Genomic DNA, 27,790 nt, shown 5'->3' on the forward strand with positions numbered 1-27,790 from the left:
GCCTCCTCCTCACGCTCCGTCAGTATCTTGCACTGATGACCTTGGAGGGATAGGTTCTCTGGATTCCACGTGCAAGATTGTGGCCGATTTGAACCTAACTCGTGACGTCTACATAACGGGAAAGGGTATTTCTACATCCTCCCCGGAGTTCGATTCCATTGCCCCTTTTTGGGCTGTTCCGTAACCCTAAACATCAGTGGAAACTTTTCCTTGGGCGAAGGTTCGACTATAGTTACCGGTACTTTTTTGCTTGATGCCTATAACGCTAGTTTGTTCAATGGATCGGCCGTGAACACTACAGAATGGGCGGGGGACCCACCTCTACAGACGAGTGGGACACCTCAGGGATTGGAGGGAGCGGGCGGAGGTCAGGGGGCCGCGGGGCCTCTTGCTTCGTGGAGGATGGGAAGGTACCGGAGGATGTCTGGGGCGGAGACGCATATTCATGGTCATCGTTGCGGACGCCGTGGAGTTACGGGAGTAAGGGAGGGACAACGAGTAAGGAGGTGGATTACGGAGGGGGAGGTGGTGGCCGGGTGAAAATTATACTTAAAGATTTGTTGGAGATGAATGGGAGCTTATTGGTGGATGGTGGTGATGGAGGGAGTAAAGGAGGTGGTGGATCAGGTGGTAGCATCTACATTAAAGCTCATAAAATGTAATGGTTCTCTCCTGTTAACTTTGTTTCTTAAAGTTCTTTTAGTGCTGCCTTGCTTTGTTTAGATTCCAAAGTTGGATGGTTATTTCGTTTTGTTGTTTGATAATCCAAAAACTGAATGTAGGAAATAAAGAGAAGAACTAATTATGAGTAGTTATAATTGCATTCTTAAGCTATTGTTTATGTGACCCTGATAAGGAAGATATTTAGGACTATTTTGATTCCAACAAGTTAACCGCTTGTTGAAAGCATTGAATATTGTTCGTGTTATGCTAGTTGTTCAATTAAGCTGGCAAGGTCATCAATTGTTGCTAACTTGTGATTATAAATTGGACTCGTGGGCTGAAGCCTCTTAAAGCTCTGCTACTTTTCCTATGATGCATGCCAACTGTAGTGCAGGACATTAATGAAACACTCCCTCAAATCCAATCTTCTTTGTTTTTGACCAAAGTTTTACTTCATCTGAGGTACTACGTGCTATTCATTGCAAACATCTAATGGCTGAGGATATAAATGCTTTTGGGTTTGTAAAATGCATCTTCAATTAAGTTAATCTGGAGAGCAGCTTGAAGCTTTCTCCATTAACACAGCACATTGTTTTAAATCCATTTGCTAGGTGCAGAATGAGATTTAGGCCTAATTATCATTTGTGCTCTATTTAGGCTATGTCTAATGTTTCTTTATCATAATTTTGTTAAAGGAAACTTATACCAGGTGATGATATCCAATGAATCCTATCTTATGTATGCTTAGCCGTGTCATTCATGTTCTTATGCTTTATGTGTCTGCTATTCTGGAAACCAATGGAAACAATTTTCTGGTTTCCATTATTAACTTGGCTCTCTTATAATAACTATGGGTTAAATGTCACTATATTACCTGGGTACAATTAAAGTCTTAATGTTACAGTATCTTGTTTTTATGTGAAGAGCAGGACTGGAAGTGGCCGGATAAGTGCTTGTGGAGGTAATGGTTTTGGGGGCGGGGGTGGTGGAAGAGTTTCTGTTGATATTTTCGGCAGACATGATGAAGCACAAATTTATGTGCTTGGTAAGATTTCTCCTTTTTTGACATCATAGGAAGGAGTTCAGTATTTTAAGATTGGGAAATTGAAGCTTTCCATTACAATGTTTTTTATGGATACTTGATTGCTTTCATGTTACAAAAAGGAGGGACAGTTTTCCCGACCAACAATACGAATACCTTTTGATGATGACATAAATGAACGACTGTCATGATGAGTGAACTATTGTTGGATGATAAACTTGGAAAATGCATATCTTTCTAAGCTTTATGATGTCATCTTTCATTATTGTGTAATTTTTTTTCTAATTCCCCTTAGAACATTTATGTGACTGCTTGGTGATCTATTGATTATCATCTTGCAGGAGGAATTAGTCATGGTTGCCCAGAGAATGCTGGAGCTGCTGGAACCCTTTATGATGCTCTGCCCTGAAGTCTTACTGTTAACAACCATAATTTGACATCATTTACAGAAACACTTTTTCTAGAGTTTCCTTATTGACCACTTTGGACTAACGTCTATATCCGAAATTTGGCAAGGGCTACTGTTCCATTGTTTTGGAGTCGCATCCAGGTTTAATAATTTGAAGTCTTTATTTTTGTACTTAGATATTAAAACATGTCAATAACTCTTAGCACTTTATATCTTATTTTTTAGCCAAACGAGCTAGTTGTAAGTTGAGTATACTTACTTTTAGTATTTGAGTGTATTTAGAACATATACTACTTTGTAATCACCTTAGTTTAATCAAAAAAAAAAATCTCTCTTTAAGGTATCGTTACCCTTCTATGAGTTGTTACCCTCTTCTAGTACCTCTTTCTGCATTTTTTGTTTTATAAAATTTCAGGAGATACAGTTAGTTTTTTCATGAGGAATTTAATTCAGCATATGTTTCTTATATAGGTTCAAGGACAGATAAGTCTACTATCTGGGGGTGTGTTGAGCTTTGGGCTAGCACATGTTGGGTCTTCAGAGTTTGAACTAGTGGCAGAAGAACTGTTGATGAGTGATTCTGTAATCAAGGTGACTGATACTTTTCTTATAAACTTGATTAAGGAAGTCTTATTGGCGTTCTTGTCTCAGTATGTGAGACAATATTGTCCATATTTTCTATCAATTGTCTTCTAAACTCTTATTGTTGTCATATTGCTAAGTCTTTTACTAGTTTGCAAAACAGAATACCCTATTTGAAGAGGCTGATTTTATTTTAATTGGATTTTTATCTGTATGTGGTATCATTGTAACCATGTATTTCCACTCACATTTTCATGTTGTTAACATGTCTTTGTAGTTCAGAATAGAAGCAGTTCGATGATTTCTAAAGAAAGTATTATATAATCTGTCTTGGCCACTTTCTATTTAGTTTTACTTCAGTTAACTTCAGTTAGGCTTGGAGGCTCGGGTGGAGGTATAGGAGGTATATTGAGAGATTGGGAGTGTCGCACACTTTTGACTTTTTCAGAGAAAGTTGACCAAGGTACTCCTCCTCTAGCTGAATGAAAGGCTATTAAAATTTTTCTGGCTTCAGTTTGGGTTTCTGTTGGGAGATTGATTGTTGAGAGTGATTGCAAGTCGGTAGTGGAATGGATTAAATCACCGGCTTTGGCTCCTGTTTTCTACTCGTCTTTGGTTAATCAGATTTTGACACTTTCAAATGGCAAGGTTCATTCAGTGAGGTGGATTCCAAGAGCGAGCAATGGGGAGGCTGATAGCTTAGCTAAGAAAGGGATAGGTTGACTGTAAGGCCCTGTCACTGGATTTTCTGGTCCAGCGAGACGGTCTATTAGAAAATTGTTGTTAAGTTTTATGGGATGTATTGTGGTGTAGTGTTTAAATATTATGTAAGATTGTATTATCAATAAAGTTTTTAAGGCACTCTTTTCCTCCTTCCGCTGATTAAGGAGCTTACCCCTAAGCTCCTTTAATCAAGAAGGGGGTTTTTAACGAGGCCTTCCATTCCTATCAAAAAAAAAAAATATGCTGCTGGTACTTAATGATCTGCTTGCTTCATTCACATCAGGTCTATGGGGCTTTACGCATGACTGTGAAAATATTCTTGATGTGGAATTCTAAATTGCTAATAGATGGTGGTGAAGATGCAACTGTTGCAACTTCATGGCTTGAGGCTAGTAATATAGTTGTTCTCAAGGTATTTAACCCTTCCTTTTCTCTTTCTGTTGCATGATTCCTAGGATATAAACTTTCTTGACCAATCCTCCCCACCTCTTCCTTTTCATACCAGGAATCGTCAGTCATACATTCAAACGCAAATCTGGGAGTACATGGACAAGGTTTATTGAATTTATCAGGACCAGGAGATACAATTCAAGCACAACAATTGGTCCTATCACTGTTTTACGGTATTAACATAAGTAATTTTATTGTGATCATTAATTGGTTACACTTTTAATGGTTTAGTACAGTTTTAGGTGACGACAATGATGCTTTTCTAGTTCTCAAGTTGTAACTCATTTAAGTTTCATGTGATTTTTAATGTTATGCATGGTTTGGGTTTATAGTTCAGTAAAAAGTTTAGTTATGGAAGCCATTTTTGGATGGAAGTCTTACTGTAGGTTTGACTGCTGTACTGTTCTTTTCGTTGGAGGACAAGACAATATTTATGTAAAGACTTTTTTCACCCCCCTAATGGTTTAATCACCAAAACAGTTATACAGAAAGATGGGGCTCATTTATGTTGTTTCTTGTATGGTATAAATAGTTATAAATTTCACTGCCAGTTTTGATGAATCCTTGCTGCAAGGTCTATTACTATATGCTTGGAGAATTTGCGTTGATTATCTTAGATGATTAATGAATTAATTATATCTGTTTTGCATGAAGGTTGGACCTCGGTCTGTTTTACGTGGTCCCCTAGAGAATGCCTCATCTGATGCGGTGTAAGTTGTGGTTTTGGTTGTACTACCCTTGTGCTTAAAGTTTGCACTGTCTTATAATATGACTCACTGTTCTTTTTGCTTTTGGCAGTACACCAAAGCTTTATTGTGATCTCCAAGACTGCCCTGTTGAACTACTTCATCCACCTGGATATTGCAATGAGAATTCATCTGTGTCTTTTACTCTCCAGGTGTTTATTCAATATAATGGTGCAGTAATGAACTGAGGAATATGCTTTCTTCTGCTTATTTAACTGTTTCCTTAATTTATTTTTTTAGATATGCCGAGTTGAGGACATCACTATTGAAGGTCTTGTTAAGGGATCTGTTGTTCATTTCCATCGGGCAATAACAGTATCTGTATGGTCTTCTGGAATAATAAGTGCATCTGGGATGGGTATGTTTCTCCATTGTTATTTAGGTTCTATTTTCTTCAATTTCTCTCTATCATGTGTGTGTATGCACCCTAACATGTCTGTATGGCTTTATAAACCTTTTTAGTTTTTGTTATTTGTGTTGATGAGAAGATGCACGGCGTAGCTTGGGAATTTATTAAAAGTCACATCTAGATGGTCTTCTCTTTGTTCTTGTACAGGATGCATAGGTGGTGTCGGTAGAGGTAACTTTTTATACAATGGTGTTGGCAGTGGTGGTGGCCATGGTGGTAAAGGGGGGCTTGGATGTTATAGTGATAGTTGTGCTGAGGGAGGTATTTCATATGGGAATTCAGAGTTGCCCTGTGAACTTGGCAGTGGAAGTGGAAACGAGCGCTTAGCTTATTCTACTGCAGGTGGTGGTGTTATAGGTGAGTCCTTTGTGTCACCTTTTTTCTCTGGCATATGTTTTTGGCTCTTGCATTTTAATTTCTGAAGATTGTGACGGTAAATCTTAGCAGTGCTAGTTTGAAAAGTCATTTTTTTTTTACTTTGTCTATTTCTCTGAATTCTTAATGACCATCCTGGGAAGCTTGAACTTTACTGTGACTTATTTTTTTCTTCTCAGGATTGCAATTTGGTGATTATTTTAGGTTATGATTTACAGGAGGAAGTTTTTAGAAGGGCTTAACTCTTTGCACATGTGAACAAAATCAAGCATAGGACCATGATTGAGTTGCTGTCTTGTCTTTAGACACTTATATTATGCTTTGTAGGAAGGATGCAGGGCGAAGGAAAAAGTTGCAGTCTAATGGTTGAGCCACAAAATAACACGGTGGAATCTCAACCATTAGATTTAAATACTTCCCATCCTCTCTACCAAACAGATTAGTGAATAGCTACTGCTTTTTTTAAAATAACCCTTATTTTCATGAGATTATGTTTGGACAGTGTTTGGTTCCATGGAGCATCCCTTGTCAAGTTTGTCTGTGGAGGGTGCAGTGAGGGCTGATGGAGAAAGTTCTGAAGGAACTGTCTGGAAGCAAGAGTATTCTGTTTCTAATGATTCAATCATAGCCCCTGGTGGTGACTCTGGTGGTACTGTACTTCTGTTTCTGCACACATTGACTCTTGGCGGATCTGCTATTCTTTCAAGTGCTGGAGGATATGGTAGTCCAAAAGGGGGTGCCGGTGGAGGTGGTGGAAGGATTCATTTTCATTGGTCAGAAATTCCCTCCAGTGATGTCTACCAGCCAATTGCTAGTGTGAAGGGAGGCATCTATGCTAGGTTTGTTTCCAAAGTGATTTATTTATCTGGATGCTAGCTTACATATGGTCTACACATTCGATAACTTTTCTAGGTTCATATGTTGAGCAATCAATACTCTAGGTGGTATATGTCCACAAAATAATATTGTATAATAACTGCTAACAAGCTTTTCAAACTAAATTTTGTCTCATTCTTTAACTACTACATAGCTTCTTCTTTTTTAATTGTGGACATTGGTGAATATAGATTTAATTGAACAAATAAAATAATGTAAAAATTAATCAGAGTCTCATTTTCTCAACCATGAAGTTTCAGCTACCAAATTACGTGTGGAAGTTTTTTGCATATGATAGAAATGCAATGGTGTAACTGTTATATAATTTGTGAACATGTACAATTTCATCAAATAATTGGTATTTTTAGGTATGGGCTTAAATTTTTTTGTGCTATAATGCTTGGATCTTATATTGGTGCTAATTTTTGAACTTACCTTGGCACTTGCATTAGTGAGTATTTGATCATTATATTATGTCAGTGCTTTGAAGCACCTTGCTGGAACTAATCTATATATTGATCAAACTGTTTTAGTATAAAATGTATACAACAGGTAAGCTGTTAGTTTCAGCATGATCACTGCTTACTTAAAGGTCTTCTTAGTTTTCTGTTCTCCTGAACTAGAAATTTTGTTGCTGCCTTCCAGTTTATACCCATTGTTTAATCCTTGTCAAAGATGCTTCTGTACGAGTTTATCATCTTGGTATCATGGTAAGGTTTTGATTATTTTTACAGGGGGGGACTAGGTAGACACGAGAGTGGTGATGGAGAGAATGGAACGGTGACCGGTAAACCTTGTCCAAAGGGGCTTTATGGAACATTTTGTGTTGTAAGTTAGCAATTATGTTGCATTTGAAAATTTTCAGATTCTTTTCATTTAACATGGGTGCATATGGTAGTTGGGGCTAAACTTTATATTTGAAGCTCTTGGAACATTAAAATGTTTCAATCACCAAATTAGTATGAATTTTATATTGGACTGTTTACACTTTTTGGAAGAATTGTATCCAGTTCACTTATTTTCTGAAATATGAGCACTTTAATATAAGCAGTATTTTTGGATGGAGTTTATTTTGTCTGATAATATGTTAATTATTGATTGGTGATAGTCTTATCTTCCATCTCTTTCTACTAGTATGTAAAATATTATTTCTTCATTTTGAATAATACAAATTGTGTTTAATATTTTCAGTTGTTGAGCTTGTTAACTATTTCCTTTGTCTAGGAATGCCCTGCTGGTACTTACAAGAATGTCAGTGGATCGGATAGTTCTCTCTGTCACCGTTGCCCTGCTTCTGAGCTTCCTCGCCATTCCATTTATATTGCTGTACGAGGTACATTTGAAAGTTGTCTTTATGGAGTGAATTTTATCTTATATGATATTCAAGTGGCATACTGCTCTTATACTGCAGTTATTTATTTTTTTCTCTTCAGAATTCAAGTGCTATTTGAAAGAAATTAATTTTACCTTTTTCTTCATCATAGAAAATTAATATTCAGTACCTACTCCTTCACAGGTGGCAATGTTGAAACACCTTGTCCTTATGAATGCATTTCTGACAGATATGACATGCCACACTGTTTTACAGCTCTTGAAGAGTTGATTTACACATTTGGAGGGCCTTGGTTATTTTCTCTTCTACTTGTGTGTCTTATCATCATCTTAGCGTTGGTGCTTAGTGTTGCACGGATGAAATTTGTTGGGTTTGATGAATTACCTGGCCCGACTCGCCATCAGATAGATCATTCTTTTCCATTCTTGGAGTCATTGAATGAGGTTTTATAATATTTCTATGTTGCTTCTTTTTATTATTTCATAGAATTCCTGCCCATCTATGCTGACATTATTATTATTATTTCATGCAATCCCTTGTTCTTTTGCAAATTAACCCCCCCCCCCCCCCGGAGTTGTTACAATTGTGCCTTTCCTTTCCTTTCAGGTAATTGAAACAAACAAGTTGAGGTGTCCCAGAGTCACGTGCACAGAATGTATTTCATGGGTCCTAATAGTTTCAGTGAACCTTGGCATCTGCCCCACACTCCTCCAGAAGAAATAAGAGAGATTGTGTGAGTATATTGCTATATTTTCTGTTGTATTGTTTTTCTTATTTCAATTTGTAATATCCCATTGTGCTGGTACTGGATTTTATTAATATTTAATCATGATTCTTGACGTTGATCTAATGTCCTTGACCTGGCAGATATGAGGGTGCATACAACATATCTGTGGATGAGATTAATGCAATAGCTGCCTATCATTGGTGGGAAGGTGCGATCTACACCATTCTTTCTATTCTTGCTTATCCCCTTGCTTGGTCATGGCAGCAATGGCGTCGGAGAATGAAATTGCAACAATTACGTCAGTTTGTGCGATCAGAATATGACCATGCTTGCTTACGTTCTTGCCGTTCACGGGCTCTCTACGAGGGGCTTAAGGTATCTATTTACTTGGTCTAATTCATTTGCTATATATGGCTTCATTTTATTTGGTTTACATCTCATAGTTGTTTCGGTTCCATTTTTTTTTTCTGCTTTTCTCATCATCATCGTTTTGTAAATGACCTATTCTGTCATTTTTGAGGCTGAGATGGATTCCTTCTATGTTTTGACCGTTTGATTGTTAAACATTTTTATGCTCTCGTTCTGACTCATCTCACTTAGAGACTGAGTAGATATGCTTCCTATTTATTATTGCGTACCACCCTGATTTTCTCATAGTTTGGTATTCTTTTTTTTTCCTGTTCAATTTACTTTATAAACATGTTCAAGTAGGCTTTATTTCCAATAGATGAGAATTAAATTAATGCATTGTAAGATGTATGCTACATTGCTACTTGGATATGAAATGGTTACCCCAAGTGCAAAGTTTATCATCAATTGGGCTACTGCCATATCTTACAGTTTAAACTCTTTGGAATTTATGTATTACTTCTATAGTTACTCTTTTAACAGTTTTTTAATCTTTATACAAGTGTCGTCAAAACACAAATTTTAGTGTAGCTTCAAACTTGAAATTCGTTATTTGATCACTGTAGGTATCTGCATCCTCTGATTTAATGTTGGCTTTTGTGGACTTCTTCCTTGGTGGGGATGAAAAGAGAACATACCTTCCTCCTCGATTCCCTCAAAGGTTTTCTATGGCTATAATTTTTGGAGGTGATGGAAGTTACATGGCTCCATTTTCCCTTCAAAATGATAACATTCTTGCCAGTCTTATGAGTAAGGTTAGTTCTTAGATTTTAACTATGTAATTGATCAAGGGTTGGCTTCACTGCAAATTTTAGTTATAATGAAGTTATGCTAATTATTTCTTACAGTTGGTGCCCCCTACCAATTGGTACCGACTGGTGGCTGGTTTGAATGTGCAATTACGCTTGGTTCGCCGTGGACGGCTGAGGATAACATTTCGACCTGTCCTGCGATGGCTTGGAACACATGCTAATCCTGCATTGAGAAATCATGGTGTATGTATTGAGCTTGCCTTGTTTCATGGTTCATCTGGTGGTCACTGCCAGTATGGACTTTTGGTGTATTCTGTTGAAGAGGAAAATGGACCTATATCTGTGGAAAATACTGCTGGAGTAGGCAGAACTGAGCTTTCTTCAAGGTAAAATGTCTGTGTTTTGTGCACCATCATTTATCTGATCTTGGACATTTTAGTTTCATGTTGTTGGTGCAAAAGCAATGTTGGCTTATTTTGAGCATTGTTGGGTGAATAACTGGAAATATATCCCTGTAACATCCCAAAATACGGGTTCGTGACCAAAATTGTAAAATTTCAGAATATGGTGATTAAAGTATAATAGTTTAATAGTTTAATGATTTGTTCGGAAATATTTCCTAAAAGTTTATAGTAATTATCCAAAGAATTAAAGGGCAAAATAGTCATTAGACTTGAAAATTATAATTAAATGATATATATATATGGATAAGGATGGGAGATTTTCCAGAAAAATCTCTTCTCTCTTTTCTTCTTCATTTTCTCTTCTCCACGTGTGAAGCCAAGCAAAGGTGAGTTTTCTCTTGAGCTGATTATGTGCTGAAATTTAAGTTTAGTTTTGATTATTAGATGCTAAGTAAGATTAAGGAAGGATTAATTTGCTTTAAAACAACAAAATGAAGAGTTTATGAGGATTTAAAAATTTGGAGTTTTTGAATGAAATATCGAAATAAAGTTTATATTGAGAATTGAAAGTTGAATTTGACTTGTCATGAAGTTAATTAAGGGATAGGAAGTGTTAGAATAGGAATTTGAACATGTTGCAAAACTAGTATAATTTTTGCAATTACATATGAATGACTAGATTTGAAGTTAAAGAAGTGATTATGGAATAGAAATAAGTTTAAGTATGTGTATTAAAGTTAGGAGTATTAAAGGAAGTGAAATAGGAAGGTTTGAGTTGAAAATTGATGATTTTCGAGCTTAGAATACAATTTCTGGGTAGAGGGAACCGATACCCTATGAATGGGAATCGATTCCCCCTCTTGAACGAAAAATTCCAGTATGTTCAGGGGGTATCGATTCCCCTGGGGGGGTATCGATTCCCCCCTAAATGAAAATATAGAATTTGATTCATTAAACCGGTTTAAGTTATTAACATCAAGTTTAAAGTTTAGGCTTCTGATAGTTGTTTTGAAATGATATATTTATGTAGATATTGAACCTAAACAAGTTCCGGAATAATCAAAGGATTATAATCGAGTCAAAGCAAGGCTAAGGTGAGTGCAATTTAAATTGTACTTATGTGATTGATTAAACATTGGCTTGCGATGAGTCAATGATAGAGTTACTATGGTAAGAAGTAACTTATATAATGTTATGTGATTACTCTGTGTGCATTAGTACATAGAAATGGATGTATGTTTATATGTTACATGATTTACATGCTTACATGAAAATGCAACATATGATATTAGATATGTGCTTACACATACATTTGATATGTGATAGAAGAGAAGGAACATGTGATTATGAGATCAAGGATTACACGTACATGTGATACGTGACTGAAAAGAAAAGATATGTGTTTATAAGAGAAAGAATATGAATAAGTAATGTGAACGGTCATAAATGATAATGCCCATGTTATGTGATATGAGAGCTAGGGGTATAGTTGGCATGCCAAGGGTCGAGGGTTACCTATGTTCTTCGGGACATATGGACTGTTTACCTATGTTCTTCGGGACATATGGACTGTTTACCTATGTTCTTCGGGACATATGGACTGTTTACCTATGTTCTTCGGGACATATGGACTGTTTACCTATGTTCTTCAGGACATATGGACTGTTTACCTAGGTTCTTCGGAATCTATGGACTGGTCCTTCGGGATATTGATCGAGTTGTGGTGACAGCATATGTGCGCACAACCTCAATGTACTCACATACCTTAAGTTCTCACTAGTGTACATGGGCTAATAAAGTGATTAAACAAGCATACTGAATGTGATATGTATATGATGGGTTTATAAGTGGTTTGAAATGTGTTACATGAACTGTATGATGTTATGTGTGTTTTTTAATGATAATGATGGTATATGTTTATGTATGATTTATGTTATATGAAATATTATATGTTTTATATGCCTCACTAAGTCAACGACTTAGCGTGTGATTGTTTTACACGTAGGTTTCGAGAAGAGTAAAGAGTAATGCGAAGCAAGACAGGTCAGTTCTCCTTACCAAATGTCAGATCAGAAAATATATGTATTGTATATAGAGTGTAGTTGGCATGTAGTCTAAAGATAAAAATTGTATGAACTCTGATATATTTTGTAAATGTTTTGAATAAGTTAAATGTTATCAAAGTTTTTAAATTACTCACTATTTTATACGAATAAATGTTTGAAAAGTCAATGTGACACTTCGGACTCGTATCCGGGTCGGATACGGGTTGGGGTTGTTACATTTAATGGTATCAGAGCTAAGGTTTAGCCAATTCTCGGCATAAACCGAAGTCCAAAGTGTAATAAAATGTGTACATGCCAACATAGAGTGAAAAATTTCTGATCTGATAGGGTAAGGAGTGTGTTGTCTTGTTAATAGAGTTAAATTGTTATGTGATATAAGATAAGTGAATACTGAGAATGAGTTATGATATATATATATATATATATATATATATGTTTATATAATATGATAGATGATATGTGAACATATACAAATGACATACGTTATATGATATGAATTGGATGATCATATGCACACGTGATATGTAATAGAAGTAAGGATATGAGCACATGAATATATGAGAGCTTCCAAAGTGAAGCACAAGGCGATAGACCTGAGGGTAATAGCATTCACCTGCCCTGGCCAGGTAGGGAGAAGAGCGAAAACCTCAGGGAATGTCTGTATAAGATTAGAGGATGATTCATGATGTGGAATGATATTCCGATGTGTTTTTAATTGTATACTTCGTTAACTCATAGAATGAATGTATCGAAATAGTTAAAAGAGTTATGAGCACCCGATCTCAAGGGTGAATTTGAGGAAGGCTCTGTTGTTACAGACCTTTGGGTATATGATATGAAGATAATGCTAGAAGATGTTCATTTCTCCATAGTGGAGAAATTAAATTGAGAAGTTTGTTATTATGTGGATAAGATGGATAAGACGGAATATGGTGAACGAGTGTCACCATAAGGATGTTAAAAGATCAAGTGACGCGGTTATTGTTTGTAAAAGAGTTTGTATTCTAGATGGAAATAGTTAGTATTGGTTAACAAGAGTATGTGATGAAAATGTAATGGAATTATAATATATTGACAGGTTATGATAACCAAATATGAAGAGGATTTGGATACAGTTGTATAGTTTGATCATTGTAAGGTGTTGTGGTGAAGAAGATAAAGATTTGTATGTTTAAAGGAAATACAAGTATAATAGATGATAAGAATGAGGTTCTGTACAAGTAAGGTTGATTATCAAAGTTATGAAAAGATATAGTTTAGTTATATTATAAGAAGATTTTGATAATGAAAGGATTAAAAATGATAAATGATTATAAGAAAGTGCAGATTATAAGTTTGATTAGAAGTAAGAAAAGTATGTAAGGTTATATGAAGAGATTATGTGTATCGTAATACAGACAAGGATGAAAGATTGAGCAAAAGTTTGGATTGTGGTGAATTAATTAGGAAATGAGGAAAGAAATCAATTGATTGATTTTTGATTTTGAGTGATAAGAATTGATGTTACTGTCTACAGGATAAGTAACATTATATGAATGAAATCAGAGTTATGAATTTGAAACAAAGAGATAGTATTGTGTATAAGAAAGTGTGTGGAGATGATAAGGATTTGTACTTTAGAATGAAAGAGTTAGCGTTGACTACCAAGATTTTGTGATGAAATTGTATTGGATATAGTTGTATATTTGGATTACGTAAATGTGATATAGTGAATGAAGTGAGGATTCGTATGGAAGTGTAAATGATAAGTTCGATATAGAAACCCGAAAAGTGTGCAAGGTGATGTGAAAATATTGTTTGACTCCTTAAAGTATATGTTTAATCACAATTGAAGAAGATTTAAAGTTGAGTTTTGGTCAAATGATGACGAAATACAAGTTTGGTATGGTTATAAGGTAATTAGAGAGTTATGAAGAAATAGATGGATTTCTGATATAGAGTGATGAGATGGATGTTACTGTCAACGTGATGAGTGACATTATATGGAATTTTAGAAAGGTCAAAGGAAAAATGCATAATCGAATGAGAGAAAAGACAACAATGGATTGGTATTACTGGTTATTGTTTATATGATAAGCAACAGAAGATGAATGTATAAACGAAAAAGATAGTTGGAAAAGTAAAGGATTGAAAAGTAAGTTTCTGATGATGACAAGAAAGAATAAGTCAGGGAAGCAACATAAGAACATTAGAATATATGTTCTTATTAAGATGTTCAGTGAAAATTCGAGGGCGAATTTTCTTAAAAGGAGGGGAGATTTGTAACATCCCAAAATACGGGTTAGTGACCAAAATTGTAAAATTTCAGAATATGGTGATTAAAGTATAATAGTTTAATAGTTTAATGATTTGTTCGGAAATATTTCCTAAAAGTTTATAGTAATTATCCAAAGAATTAAAGGGCAAAATAGTCATTAGACTTGAAAATTATAATTAAATGATATATATATATGGATAAGGATGGGAGATTTTCCAGAAAAATCTCTTCTCTCTTTTCTTCTTCATTTTCTCTTCTCCACGTGTGAAGCCAAGCAAAGGTGAGTTTTCTCTTGAGCTGATTATGTGCTGAAATTTAAGTTTAGTTTTGATTATTAGATGCTAAGTAAGATTAAGGAAGGATTAATTTGCTTTAAAACAACAAAATGAAGAGTTTATGAGGATTTAAAAATTTGGAGTTTTTGAATGAAATATCGAAATAAAGTTTATATTGAGAATTGAAAGTTGAATTTGACTTGTCATGAAGTTAATTAAGGGATAGGAAGTGTTAGAATAGGAATTTGAACATGTTGCAAAACTAGTATAATTTTTGCAATTACATATGAATGACTAGATTTGAAGTTAAAGAAGTGATTATGGAATAGAAATAAGTTTAAGTATGTGTATTAAAGTTAGGAGTATTAAAGGAAGTGAAATAGGAAGGTTTGAGTTGAAAATTGATGATTTTCGAGCTTAGAATACAATTTCTGGGTAGAGGGAACCGATACCCTATGAATGGGAATCGATTCCCCCTCTTGAACGAAAAATTCCAGTATGTTCAGGGGGTATCGATTCCCCTGGGGGGTATCGATTCCCCCTAAATGAAAATATAGAATTTGATTCATTAAACCGGTTTAAGTTATTAACATCAAGTTTAAAGTTTAGGCTTCTGATAGTTGTTTTGAAATGATATATTTATGTAGATATTGAACCTAAACAAGTTCCGGAATAATCAAAGGATTATAATCGAGTCAAAGCAAGGCTAAGGTGAGTGCAATTTAAATTGTACTTATGTGATTGATTAAACATTGGCTTGCGATGAGTCAATGATAGAGTTACTATGGTAAGAAGTAACTTATATAATGTTATGTGATTACTCTGTGTGCATTAGTACATAGAAATGGATGTATGTTTATATGTTACATGATTTACATGCTTACATGAAAATGCAACATATGATATTAGATATGTGTTTACACATACATTTGATATGTGATAGAAGAGAAGGAACATGTGATTATGAGATCAAGGATTACACGTACATGTGATACGTGACTGAAAAGAAAAGATATGTGTTTATAAGAGAAAGAATATGAATAAGTAATGTGAACGGTCATAAATGATAATGCCCATGTTATGTGATATGAGAGCTAGGGGTATATTTGGCATGCTAAGGGTCGAGGGTTACCTATGTTCTTCGGGACATATGGACTGTTTACCTATGTTCTTCGGTACATATGGACTGTTTACCTGTAACACCCTAATTTAGGGGCTAAAATTAAGAAATTATAAAGTGACGGATTTAATTGATGTTTTGAAAGAAACATTGGGGATTAAATTATAAAGTTTTTAAGTTGCAAGACCATTTTATAAAGTGTAGGAAATTCAGTGGCTAAAACCATGATTTAACCATTTCTTATATATGATGAATTATAAGCTCCTCCCCGTGCGCAGGTTTCATATTTTCCAGATTTCCCTTCTCCAACAACCCAACTTCCAACTCCGATCTACTCGCCGTCCGACCTCCAAACGACGAGCCGAAACCACCATCGTGTTCGTTGTCAATCGAGGAACAAAACCCCTCAAACCTTTCGTCGTGAATCATCGCCGTTCGTCGTGAATTTCAGTCGGAAGTATCGTCGGTAATAACTCGGTTTTAGTTGGTTTTTCATCGATTCACGACGATCGGGTCATCTGTTTACGACACCTCCCACACCATCGTGTTCGTTGCATCGTTATGAGTTTGCCGATGTCATCCTTGGTCTCCGTCGACTGCGGCGCGTGAGGAGGTGAAGCGGTCAAAGTTTCCGATTTGTTGAAATCGAGCTCTCCGCCGTTCAAAATTGTGAACCGAGCTTTGTAAGTATCTCGAAATCGCTCAAAATAATTTTTAGAAATTTTTCCGGGATTTTAGCACTGTTCACGCGCCCCCACGCGCCGCTACTGCGCGTGGGGAAGAAAAAAATGACCGGTTTGACCGGTTTTGGTACATAGTTGACCGGTTTGACCGGTCACAACCCGACCCGACCCGTTGACCCGACCCGACCCGTTGACCCGACCCGACCCGTTGACCGTTGACCCGTTGACCGTCGTTGACCACTGTTGACCAAAACTTTGACTAGCTTTGACCGGGCATTAAACGACCTTTGAATTCGACCGAGTATACCTAACCTGACATTTTTCGACGTTCCAAATCTGATTCCGCTGTCCGTTTTTCGAAATTCGAACCCGAAAGCCTCGAAATTTCCAGTCAAACCCGTTGACTTTGATTTTGACCGAAAATTCCAAATTTTTGAAATGTCACATTTTATGCTTTCGACGTCCTGAATCCGAATCCGAAGTCCGTTTCACCAAATTCGAATCCGGTAAGCCGTATTTCACTGATTTATCACCCGATTTGATCCGTTTATCGCAATTAAGCTCCGTTTCTGATATAATTTATGTTGATATGTAACTGAGGAATTATTTGAAGTTGAATTGAAGATCAAAGGCATTCGAATGGAATTTTTATGGTCGATCGGTATTGCACGGAAATCGAGGTAATACTTTACTACCTCTTTATGCTTTATGGAACATGTTGATATTGGTGAATGCATGAATAAGATAATGTTGGTCACTTTTGTGGAGTTGAATAATTTATTCACTCGATATGAATGTGGTAGAAATTCTGTAACTGAATACGGATCGAATGACTAAGATAAGAGATTGATAATTGTTAGAATTAAATTACAAGTTTGTGATTGGTGATAAGAAATCAGCTCTGGATTTGTAACTTATATTTTATATCATCAAGGGTTAAATGTTAAAGATACTTGGATGAAAAATTATGAGAATACTCCGATATGGTAAAATTACAAAATTACCCTTATGTTGGAAAATGATAAGAATTGCCACTGGAAGTTGGTTAATAACTCTGAAAAGACATATTGATCCTATATAACTACTGATGTGCATAAGAAATGTTAGTTTTATTTGGAAATTATGGATAACCGGTTTTAATCCTATGAGAGTTTGTGAAGGAATCATTTCAAAATCAAAGAATGTCCGGGAAAGCAATTGATCATAGGATCTCTAAATTATAATTATTTTCGTTAAGAGCTATTATTGAAATTATCTGGTTAAGAAATTACGAAAATGCCCTTGAGAGATAAAATAGTCTGAATTGACCCTGAATGAGAGAGTACTTTGAGGATTTGTACTTAACTCGATTAAGTACGAATTTAATTGTTAAGATCCTGTCTTTGTACAAAAAAATTTATAATATTCCATTTGTAAAATCTGAGAAGACACTTGACCTGAAAATATTCGAATAAGGATTAAATACTTGAAGAGTAATTTATCGGAGGTATTCTGCTGACAGAATTGTTCGAAAGGACTGAAGTAAATGATAAGATTGAATTAAATAATAAGACCGGATGGAAGGAAATGATTGAAATATTCTAGAATTATAAAATGACCAAATTACCCCTGGAATGGAAATGACTCAAGAATGTCACCAAGCTCAGGAATGAATGGATATACTCAAGCTTTGAAATGAATAGAAAAAATGTTAAGCACCAAAATGACCAAAATGCCCTTATGACCTAGAATAAGTAAATGTCTTGGATTAATTAAGAAATCCAAATAAACATGGATGTTGTGCTACCAGTAAAAGTTGTGGAACGCAACTTAAGTGATTAACCAACGTTAGTACTATATCATTACCTGAATGATATAAGTATCACTTGAATGTTTGTTCATCTTCTCAAGTTTGGATCGATGATAATTCTGGAAGTACTTGGGGCAGCTCAACTCTAGAGCGCATACAATACTAATAAGTGGGTAGTCGTTAGTCAAATCAACCACGAATACCAGAATGACTTTATTATATAAATAAATTGAAATGAAATGAAGTACAACGTGTATTTGAAATTCAGAAACGTCTGAATTATTCTGGAAAACTTTAAAGTAATCGGGATAGACTTGCTTACCAAACGAACTAAGTAACATCAATGACTGAGGATTAAATAGGTGATTTGATGAGTTTGGAAACACTGTTGAACTTACATGATGAATTGTCATTATGGGTTATGAGCCATGGATCAAGTACGTCAGTATTTCCTGATATTGTTGAAACGTGGAAATGAAATAAAGACCGTTGGAAGATTTATTCAGTGATGATTATGGGGATGATCTATAGATCTGCACTATGGTATTAAAGAGTGAATACACTGGAAGGATAATGAATTGACTTGTTGACATGCATCAGTTTGAGAGTTGTGTAACTCGAGTTGTTTGATAATATGATCGATAGTCGTAGATTGTAAATGACTTGAATCTTCGATTCTATATTTCATCTAAAATCACTTCGGTCATGTTTGAAGAAAAAAAAACAAGTAACGCAGATGGAAAAGATTCTGAATATCTCATTTGGTTCAATTGGGTTGAAATCCTATGAATTTAAAGTATATTCCTGAATACCCCTGATTGTTTGGGTAATGGAATCACTCGCAGTAAATCTGAATTTAGAATTATTATGTATAAAGGTTCCTGAACGTTTTCCTAAAGCACACGAAAATATAGTGGGATTCTAATGTATCAACATTAAATGTCTGGCTAGATCGGTTAGTAATCGATTCTCCTCAATAGGATCTTGTTCCAGGAATTCGTTCAAATTTCAAATTTCATGTTATCCAAAATGATAACTACAATGGCCTCTGGAAATACTTGGATTCTCTAGTGTGTTCCCTACTTATTACTGAACTGTTTTATTGGTTTTAATATGTGGCACACCGAATTCATTGGTTATTGTTTTATGGATGCACCAATTTAATGTGACAATTTATGGAATATGGCTGCTATCTAATTTTTGTTTTGAAATGGTATATGATTACCATGTTTTTGGATTTATGGAATTTATGTCACGGTGCAATTGAATTTTGGAATTGAATTATGATGGAATAGCTCTGATCAAGCTAACTGGGCCTAATGTGACTCCTGAGGGCCCCAAGATGTTTCATTAGGTCGGCTTTCCTTTGCTGTGTGCTTAGGGTAAGCTATATGGACTTATTGACTTGGGCTTAAGGATACAAGCTTCATAGCCTATCCTTAAGTCGGCTTTCTTTTTTGCTATGTGCATAAAGTAAGCTATATGGAAAATAATTTTTGGGAACTACTGATGGTGTACCAGAAAAGGGTTTAAACTATGATTTTCAAAAGTTAAACTCTTTTACGAAATTGTGAGATTTACTGGACTATGATTTGTACCTATTATGATTTTATTATACTGTTGGAACACACTAGACATCCTATTCGATCTCCTGAAAATGTCATACTTTGAAAGGTTTCTTATAAACTGAGATTCATGGCTTCTACTCGATGAACTTCTAAGGAAACCCCAAATTATTCTGCCAGCTGGTATACGTATGATTCAATAAGGAAATTATATGGATTTCCATTTATCTACATGTCATGTAGCATCATCTGGTAGTTTTGTATTACTGAGCTTTCCAAAGCTCACTCTATTACTCACCTTTTCAGGTTAAAACAATTGTACCAATGCATCTATCGACTTCAGTAAAGGAGTTCTTCCGACGTGGTTGCAGAGTATGGTACTTGTGATTAGGGGGCATGTAATTGTATTTTAATTTGTATACGAGTTTGGAAATCTGTTTTATTTTTAAATAGGGATAAATGATTTTATAAGTTTACATGTTTTGATAAAAAGTTTTTAAAATTTCTGCTATTTTTACGGTGGGTCGCTCCGGTGGCCCTAATGTGACTTCCCGAATCAGATCGGGCTACCCGCATCAGTTTGGGGTGTTACATTTAGTGGTATCAGAGCTATGGTTTAAGTCAAAAATTTTCAAGATAGACCGGCCGGTCGAATGTCAAAATATGTCTGATCAGTACATGCCCCTAGACTGCAATCATACCTCTCTGAGCCGGAACTCCAGGGCTGAGTCCCTATCTGTAACGAATAAACCGAAGTTTCTATCCGTTAAGGCTATACTTGTACAAAAAGGAATACCAGTAACATCTGTCTTAACGCAGTAAAGTACCTTAGCCATGTGAGAGTTATTCATCTGAGAAATTCTGACTCGACTCCATAAATAAAATTGAGATATGTTGCTGCTCTACGAGCCGATTCACGTAACCAAGGCTGAATTGATTTCACAAGGATAAAGTTGTTTTGATTACTTACTTGGACTGAGGGAGAATTCTGAAGAGATTGATTACTCGAGAAAATTTTCGTTCAAATTCTTTTATTGAAATGAGGAAGAGTTCTGATAAGAATGTATACTCAACTGGTTAAGGATTAGTGGAGAATCCGTATTTCTATAAAAAGCTACTCGAATATATGGAAGAGTTGATGAAAGTTTCATTTTTACAATTATGTGACATGAATGAATTTCGAGGACGAAATTCTTTTAAGGAGGGGGAGAATTGTAACACCCCAATTTAGGGGCTAAAATTAAGAAATTATAAAGTGGCGGATTTAATTGATATTTTGAAAGAAACATTGGGGATTAAATTATAAAGTTTTTAAGTTGGCAGACCATTTTATAAAGTGTAGGAAATTCAGTGGCTAAAACCATGATTTAACCATTTCTTATATATGATGAATTATAAGCTCCTCCCCGTGCGCAGGTTTCATATTTTCCAGATTTCCCTTCTCCAACAACCCAACTTCCAACTCCGATCTACTCGCCGTCCGACCTCCAAACGACGAGCCGAAACCACCATCGTGTTCGTTGTGAATCGAAGAACAAAACCCCTCAAACCTTTCGTCGTGAATCATCGCCGTTCGTCGTGAATTTCAGTCGGAAGTATCGTCGGTAATAACTCAGTTTTAGTTGGTTTTTCATCGATTCACGATGATCGGGTCATCTGTTTACGACACCTCCCACACCATCGTGTTCGTTGCATCGTTATGAGTTTGCCGATGTCATCCTTGGTCTCTGTCGACGGTGGCGCGTGAGGAGGTGAAGCGGTCAAAGTTTCCGATTTGTTGAAATCGAGCTCTCCGCCGTTCAAAATTGTGAACCGAGCTTTGTAAGTATCTCGAAATCGCTCAAAATAATTTTTAGAAAATTTTCCAGGATTTTAGCACTGTTCACGCGCCGTCACTGCGCGTGGGGAAGAAAAAAATGACCGGTTTGACCGGTTTTGGTGCATAGTTGACCGGTTTGACCGGTCACAACCCGACCTGACCCGTTGACCCGACCCGACCCGTTTACCCGACCCGTTGACCGACCCGACCCGTTGACCCGTTGACCGTCGTTGACCACTGTTGACCAAAACTTTGACTAGCTTTGACCGGGCATTAAACGACCTTTGAATTCGATCGAGTATACCTATCCTGACATTTTTCGACGTTCCAAATCTGATTCCGCTGTCCGTTTTTCGAAATTCGAACCCGAAGGCCTCGAAATTTCTGGTCAAACCCGTTGACTTTGATTTTGACCGAAAATTCCAAATTTTTGAAAAGTCACATTTTATGCTTTCGACGTCCTGAATCCGAATCCGAAGTCCGTTTCGCCAAATTCGAATCCGGTAAGCCGTATTTCACTGATTTATCACCCGATTTGATCCGTTTATCGCAATTAAGCTCCGTTTCTGATATAATTTATGTTGATATGTATCTGAGGAATTATTTGAAGTTGAATTGAAGATCAAAGGCATTCGAATGGAATTTTTATGGTCGATCGGTATTGCACGGAAATCGAGGTAATACTTTACTACCTCTTTATGCTTTATGGAACATGTTGATATTGGTGAATGCATGAATAAGATAATGTTGGTCACTTTTGTGGAGTTGAATAATTTATTCACTCGATATGAATGTGGTAGAAATTCTGTAACTGAATACGGATCGAATGACTAAGATAAGAGATTGATAATTGTTAGAATTAAATTACAAGTTTGTGATTGGTGATAAGAAATCAGCTCTGGATTTGTAACTTATATTTTATATCATCAAGGGTTAAATGTTAAAGATACTTGGATGAAAAATTATGAGAATACTCCGATATGGTAAAATTACAAAATTACCCTTATGTTGGAAAATGATAAGAATTGCCACTGGAAGTTGGTTAATAACTCTGAAAAGACATATTGATCCTATATAACTACTGATGTGCATAAGAAATGTTAGTTTTATTTGGAAATTATGGATAACCGGTTTTAATCCTATGAGAGTTTGTGAAGGAATCATTTCAAAATCAAAGAATGTTCGGGAAAGCAATTGATCATAGGATCTCTAAATTATAATTATTTTCGTTAAGAGCTATTATTGAAATTATCTGGTTAAGAAATTACGAAAATGCTCTTGAGTGATAAAATAGTCTGAATTGACCCTGAATGAGAGAGTACTTTGAGGATTTGTACTTAACTCGATTAAGTACGAATTTAATTGTTAAGATCCTGTCTTTGTACAGAAAAATTTATAATATTCCATTTGTAAAATCTGAGAAGACACTTGACCTGAAAATATTCGAATAAGGATTAAATACTTGAAGAGTAATTTATCGGAGGTATTCTGCTGACAGAATTGTTCGAAAGGACTAAAGTAAATGATAAGATTGAATTAAATAATAAGACCGGATGGAAGGAAATGATTGAAATATTCTAGAATTATAAAATGACCAAATTACCCCTGGAATGGAAATGACTCAAGAATGTCACCAAGCTCAGGAATGAATGGATATACTCAAGCTTTGAAATGAATAGAAAAAATGTTAAGCACCAAAATGACCAAAATGCCCTTATGACCTAGAATAAGTAAATGTCTTGGATTAATTAAGAAATCCAAATAAACATGGATGTTGTGCTACCAGTAAAAGTTGTGGAACGCAACTTAAGTGATTAACCAACGTTAGTACTATATCATTACCTGAATGATATAAGTATCACTTGAATGTTTGTTCATCTTCTCAAGTTTGGATCGATGATAATTCTGGAAGTACTTGGGGCAGCTCAACTCTAGAGCGCATACAGTACTAATAAGTGGGTAGTCGTTAGTCAAATCAACCACGAATACCAGAATGACTTTATTATATAAATAAATTGAAATGAAATGAAGTACAACGTGTATTTGAAATTCAGAAACGTCTGAATTATTCTGGAAAACTTTAAAGTAATCGGGATAGACTTGCTTACCAAACGAACTAAGTAACATCAATGACTATGGATTAAATAGGTGATTTGATGAGTTTGGAAACACTGTTGAACTTACATGATGAATTGTCATTATGGGTTATGAGCCATGGATCAAGTACGTCAGTATTTCCTGATATTGTTGAAACGTGGAAATGAAATAAAGACCGTTGGAAGATTTATTCAGTGATGATTATGGGGATGATCTATAGATCTGCACTATGGTATTAAAGAGTGAATACACTGGAAGGATAATGAATTGACTTGTTGACATGCATCAGTTTGAGAGTTGTGTAACTCGATTTGTTTGATAATATGATCGATAGTCGTAGATTGTAAATGACTTGAATATTCGATTCTATATTTCATCTAAAATCACTTCGGTCATGTTTGGAAAAAAAACAAGTAACGCAGATGGAAAAGATTCTGAATATCTCATTTGGTTCAATTGGGTTGAAATCCTATGAATTTAAAGTATATTCCTAAATACCCCTGATTGTTTGGGTAATGGAATCACTCGTAGTAAATCTGAATTTAGAATTATTATGTATAAAGGTTCCTGAACGTTTTCCTAAAGCACACGAAAATATAGTGGGATTCTAATGTATCAACATTAAATGTCTGGCTAGATCGGTTAGTAATCGATTCTCCTCAATAGGATCTTGTTCCAGGAATTCGTTCAAATTTCATAAGTTTCATGTTATCCAAAATGATAACTACAATGGCCTCTGGAAATACTTGGATTCTCTAGTGTGTTCCCTACTTATTACTGAACTGTTTATGGTTTTAATATGTGGTACACCGAATTCATTGGTTATTGTTTTATGGATGCACCAATTTAATGTGACAATTTATGGAATATGGCTGCTATCTAATTTTTGTTTTGAAATGGTATATGATTACCATGTTTTTGGATTTATGGAATTTATGTCACGGTGCAATTGAATTTTGGAATTGAATTACGATGGAATAGCTCTGATCAAGCTAACTGGGCCTAATGTGACTCTTGAGGGCCCCAAGATGTTTCATTAGGTCGGCTTTCCTTTGCTGTGTGCTTAGGGTAAGCTATATGGACTTATTGACTTGGGCTTAAGGATACAAGCTTCATAGCCTATCCTTAAGTCGTCTTTCTTTTTTGCTATGTGCATAAAGTAAGCTATATGGAAAATAATTTTTGGGAACTACTGATGGTGTACCAGAAAAGGGTTTAAACTATGATTTTCAAAAGTTAAACTTTTTTACGAAATTGTGAGATTTACTGGACTATGATTTGTACCTATTATGATTTTATTATACTGTTGGAACACACTAGACATCCTATTCGATCTCCTGAAAATGTCATACTTTGAAAGGTTTCTTATAAACTGAGATTCATGGCTTCTACTCGATGAACTTCTAAGGGAACCCCAAATTATTCTACCAGCTGGTATACGTATGATTCAATAAGGAAATTATATGGATTTCCATTTATCAACATGTCATGTAGCATCATCTGGTAGTTCTGTATTACTGAGCTTTCCAAAGCTCACTCTATTACTCACCTTTTCAGGTTAAAACAATTGTACCAGTGCATCTATCGACTTCAGTAAAGGAGTTCTTCCGGCGTGGTTGCAGAGTATGGTACTTGTGATTAGGGGGCATGTAATTGTATTTTGATTTATATACGAGTTTGGAAATCTGTTTTATTTTTAAATAGGGATAAATGATTTTATAAGTTTACATGTTTTGATAAAAAGTTTTAAAATTTCCGCTATTTTTACGGTGGGTCGCTTCGGTGGCCCTAATGTGACTTCCTGAATCGGATCGGGCTACCCGCATCAGTTTGGGGTGTTACATTACCTATGTTCTTCGGGACATATGGACTGTTTACCTATGTTCTTCGGGACATATGGACTGTTTACCTATGTTCTTCGGGACATATGGACTGTTTACCTAGGTTCTTCGGAATCTATGGACTGGTCCTTCGGGACATTGATCGAGCTGTGGTGACAACATATGTGTGCACAACCTCAATGTACTCACATACCTTAAGTTCTCACTAGTGTACATGGGCTAATAAAGTGATTAAACAAGCATACTGAATGTGATATGTATACGATGGGTTTATAAGTGGTTTGAAATGTGTTACATGAACTGTATGATGTTATGTGTGTTTCTTAATGATAATGATGGTATATGTTTATGTATGATTTATGTTATATGAAATATTATATGTTTTATATGCCTCACTAAGTCAACGACTTAGCGTGTGATTGTTTCACACGTAGGTTTCGAGAAGAGTAAAGAGTAATGCGAAGCAAGACAGGTCAGTTCTCCTTACCAAATGTCAGATCAGAAAATATATGTATTGTATATAGAGTGTAGTTGGCATGTAGTCTAAAGATAAAAATTGTATGAACTCTGATATATTTTGTAAATGTTTTGAATAAGTTAAATGTTATCAAAGTTTTTAAATTACTCACTATTTTATACGAATAAATGTTTGAAAAGTCAATGTGACACTTCGGACTTGTATCCGGGTCGGATACGGGTTGGGGGTGTTACAATCCCAGCACTGGGATCTGATGACCTGTAAGGAATCTTGGACAAAAACACAGGGAACTAAAGTTGGTAATGCTTGTAACGTATGATGGAAAGACATTTAAACTCTTACATAAATGTCTGTGGGCAAGCGTGCATATGATGATTCATTTTATACCTAATTATGTGAAACTTAACCTGGTTATTTTCGCATTTGCTTCAGCTTGAAGACCACATACATTCAAAATCAATCTGGTTATCCACGAGAAGATGTGCTTTTAACCCTAGATAACCAAAGCAATGGAGGTTTTGCAAAGGAGAAGAGGAGTTGCGGAGAGGTTATAGATACTAACAACTTACAGATGCTTGAAGAGAAGAGAGATATATTTTACCTTCTCTCTTTCTTTGTCCATAATACTAAACCTGTTGGTCACCAGGTAGGTTACAGAAATTTAAGATTATATTGTTTTTTTTTTCATTATCAAATCTTTCTCTAACACCTTTGTTTATAGTTGCAGGATCTTGTTGGCTTACTCATATCAATACTGCTTTTAGAAGATTTGAGCCTAGTGTTGCTTACATTCCTCCAGTTGTATTCAGTATCATTGGTGGATGTCGTTCTGTTTTTGTCTATTGTACCTCTTGGCATTCTTCTCCCGTTTCCTGTTGGCATAAATGCTTTATTCGGTCACGGACAAAAGCGTTCTGCAGGTCTTGCACGCTTCTATGCTTTATGGAACATAACATCCTTGGTTAATGTTGTAAGTTACCGTAACTTATAATATATTTGAATTGATAAACTTGCTGCCTGCTTGTTTTCCTGTAATTTCTATAGAGGAAGAAGATACAATATATATTCCTTCTCCAGTTCTGAAAAATCCTTTTGTTACTCTAAAATATCATCTCATCTTTCACCAGGTTGCATTTCTTTGTGGGTATTTTAACTATAACAGTCAGTCATCATTGAGTAAAAGGATCCCGGCCCTCCAGCCATGGAATATTAACATGTAAGTCGATCTTTTAGCAAGTGCAAAGGAAATTTTTAAATGTGATCCCATTCTCGTTTTAAACATGGGTGTGGCTTATGGATGCAGGGATGAAAACGAGTGGTGGATCTTCCCTGCTGGGTTGGTTTTGTGTAAACTTTTCCAATCACAGCTTATAAACTGGCATGTCACTAATCTAGAGATTCAAGATCGCTCATTGTATAGTGATGATTTTGAGCTTTTTTGGCAGTCATGACCCGTCATACCAAACACATACTTGTTAACAAGGTTCTTTTGTTCATTTTGGTCTGCAAGTTACTTGAAAGAAGTCGATTACCAATGCAAAGAGGAACAAAGAAAGGTGAGAAAAATCAGAAGCAAAATATTAGGGATATAGGATGACTGACAATGGCATTCATTCTTTGCAAGTTCACACGGTTTTCCTTATAATTTTGGAGTTAAAATGTAAATAACCAATTGGGTTATATGCTTTAAGGAATTCATTTGTGTATCTGTTTTGCAATATCGTTTGATCTTTCCAATCTCTTTAGGTTAATATCACAATGCAAAGTTTCTTTCTGATTTCCCTTCACACTTGAGATGTTTACCTTTTCCTTGTTCTCAAATATATATATATATATATAAGATGCCTCCTTTCCCAAGTGCATCAATGGCCAAGTGCTGCACCAACAACAAGAACATACAA

At 35.6% G+C, this 27,790-nt stretch overlaps 3 protein-coding genes across 4 annotated transcripts; all 3 read left to right on the forward strand.

Annotated features, from left to right (window-relative positions):
- Positions 1 to 2,119, forward strand: LOC120136023 (putative glycine-rich cell wall structural protein 1). Its single transcript, XM_039152147.1, has 3 exons — positions 1 to 658; positions 1,593 to 1,708; positions 2,047 to 2,119. The coding sequence occupies exons 1-3, from the start codon at positions 303 to 305 to the stop codon at positions 2,112 to 2,114; spliced, it is 540 nt and encodes a 179-aa protein (XP_039008078.1). The 5' UTR covers positions 1 to 302; the 3' UTR covers positions 2,115 to 2,119.
- LOC120135987 lies at positions 2,118 to 8,528 on the forward strand. 2 transcript variants are annotated; one of them, XM_039152119.1, is made up of 14 exons: positions 2,118 to 2,255; positions 2,586 to 2,705; positions 3,703 to 3,831; positions 3,925 to 4,050; positions 4,524 to 4,579; positions 4,668 to 4,767; positions 4,856 to 4,973; positions 5,172 to 5,381; positions 5,902 to 6,238; positions 7,010 to 7,103; positions 7,500 to 7,608; positions 7,792 to 8,051; positions 8,215 to 8,341; positions 8,476 to 8,528. In XM_039152119.1, exons 2-13 carry the CDS (start codon positions 2,685 to 2,687, stop codon positions 8,329 to 8,331), a joined length of 1,677 nt encoding a protein of 558 aa, XP_039008050.1. In that variant the 5' UTR covers positions 2,118 to 2,255; positions 2,586 to 2,684; the 3' UTR covers positions 8,332 to 8,341; positions 8,476 to 8,528. The 2 variants fall into 2 exon arrangements, with proteins under 2 accessions (XP_039008050.1, XP_039008043.1); XM_039152112.1 differs by having other exon boundaries at positions 3,925 to 4,047; positions 4,521 to 4,579.
- LOC120136004 lies at positions 8,485 to 27,557 on the forward strand. The gene is made up of 7 exons (XM_039152130.1): positions 8,485 to 8,710; positions 9,310 to 9,498; positions 9,592 to 9,881; positions 26,322 to 26,535; positions 26,617 to 26,859; positions 27,017 to 27,105; positions 27,193 to 27,557. The coding sequence occupies exons 1-7, from the start codon at positions 8,615 to 8,617 to the stop codon at positions 27,338 to 27,340; spliced, it is 1,269 nt and encodes a 422-aa protein (XP_039008061.1). The 5' UTR covers positions 8,485 to 8,614; the 3' UTR covers positions 27,341 to 27,557.
- The last annotated feature ends 233 nt before the right edge of the window (positions 27,558 to 27,790 follow it).

This window comes from Hibiscus syriacus, unplaced genomic scaffold (genome assembly GCF_006381635.1).
Source record: "Hibiscus syriacus cultivar Baekdansim isolate YM2019G1 unplaced genomic scaffold, ASM638163v2 tig00001825_pilon, whole genome shotgun sequence".
Lineage (NCBI taxonomy): Eukaryota > Viridiplantae > Streptophyta > Magnoliopsida > Malvales > Malvaceae > Hibiscus > Hibiscus syriacus.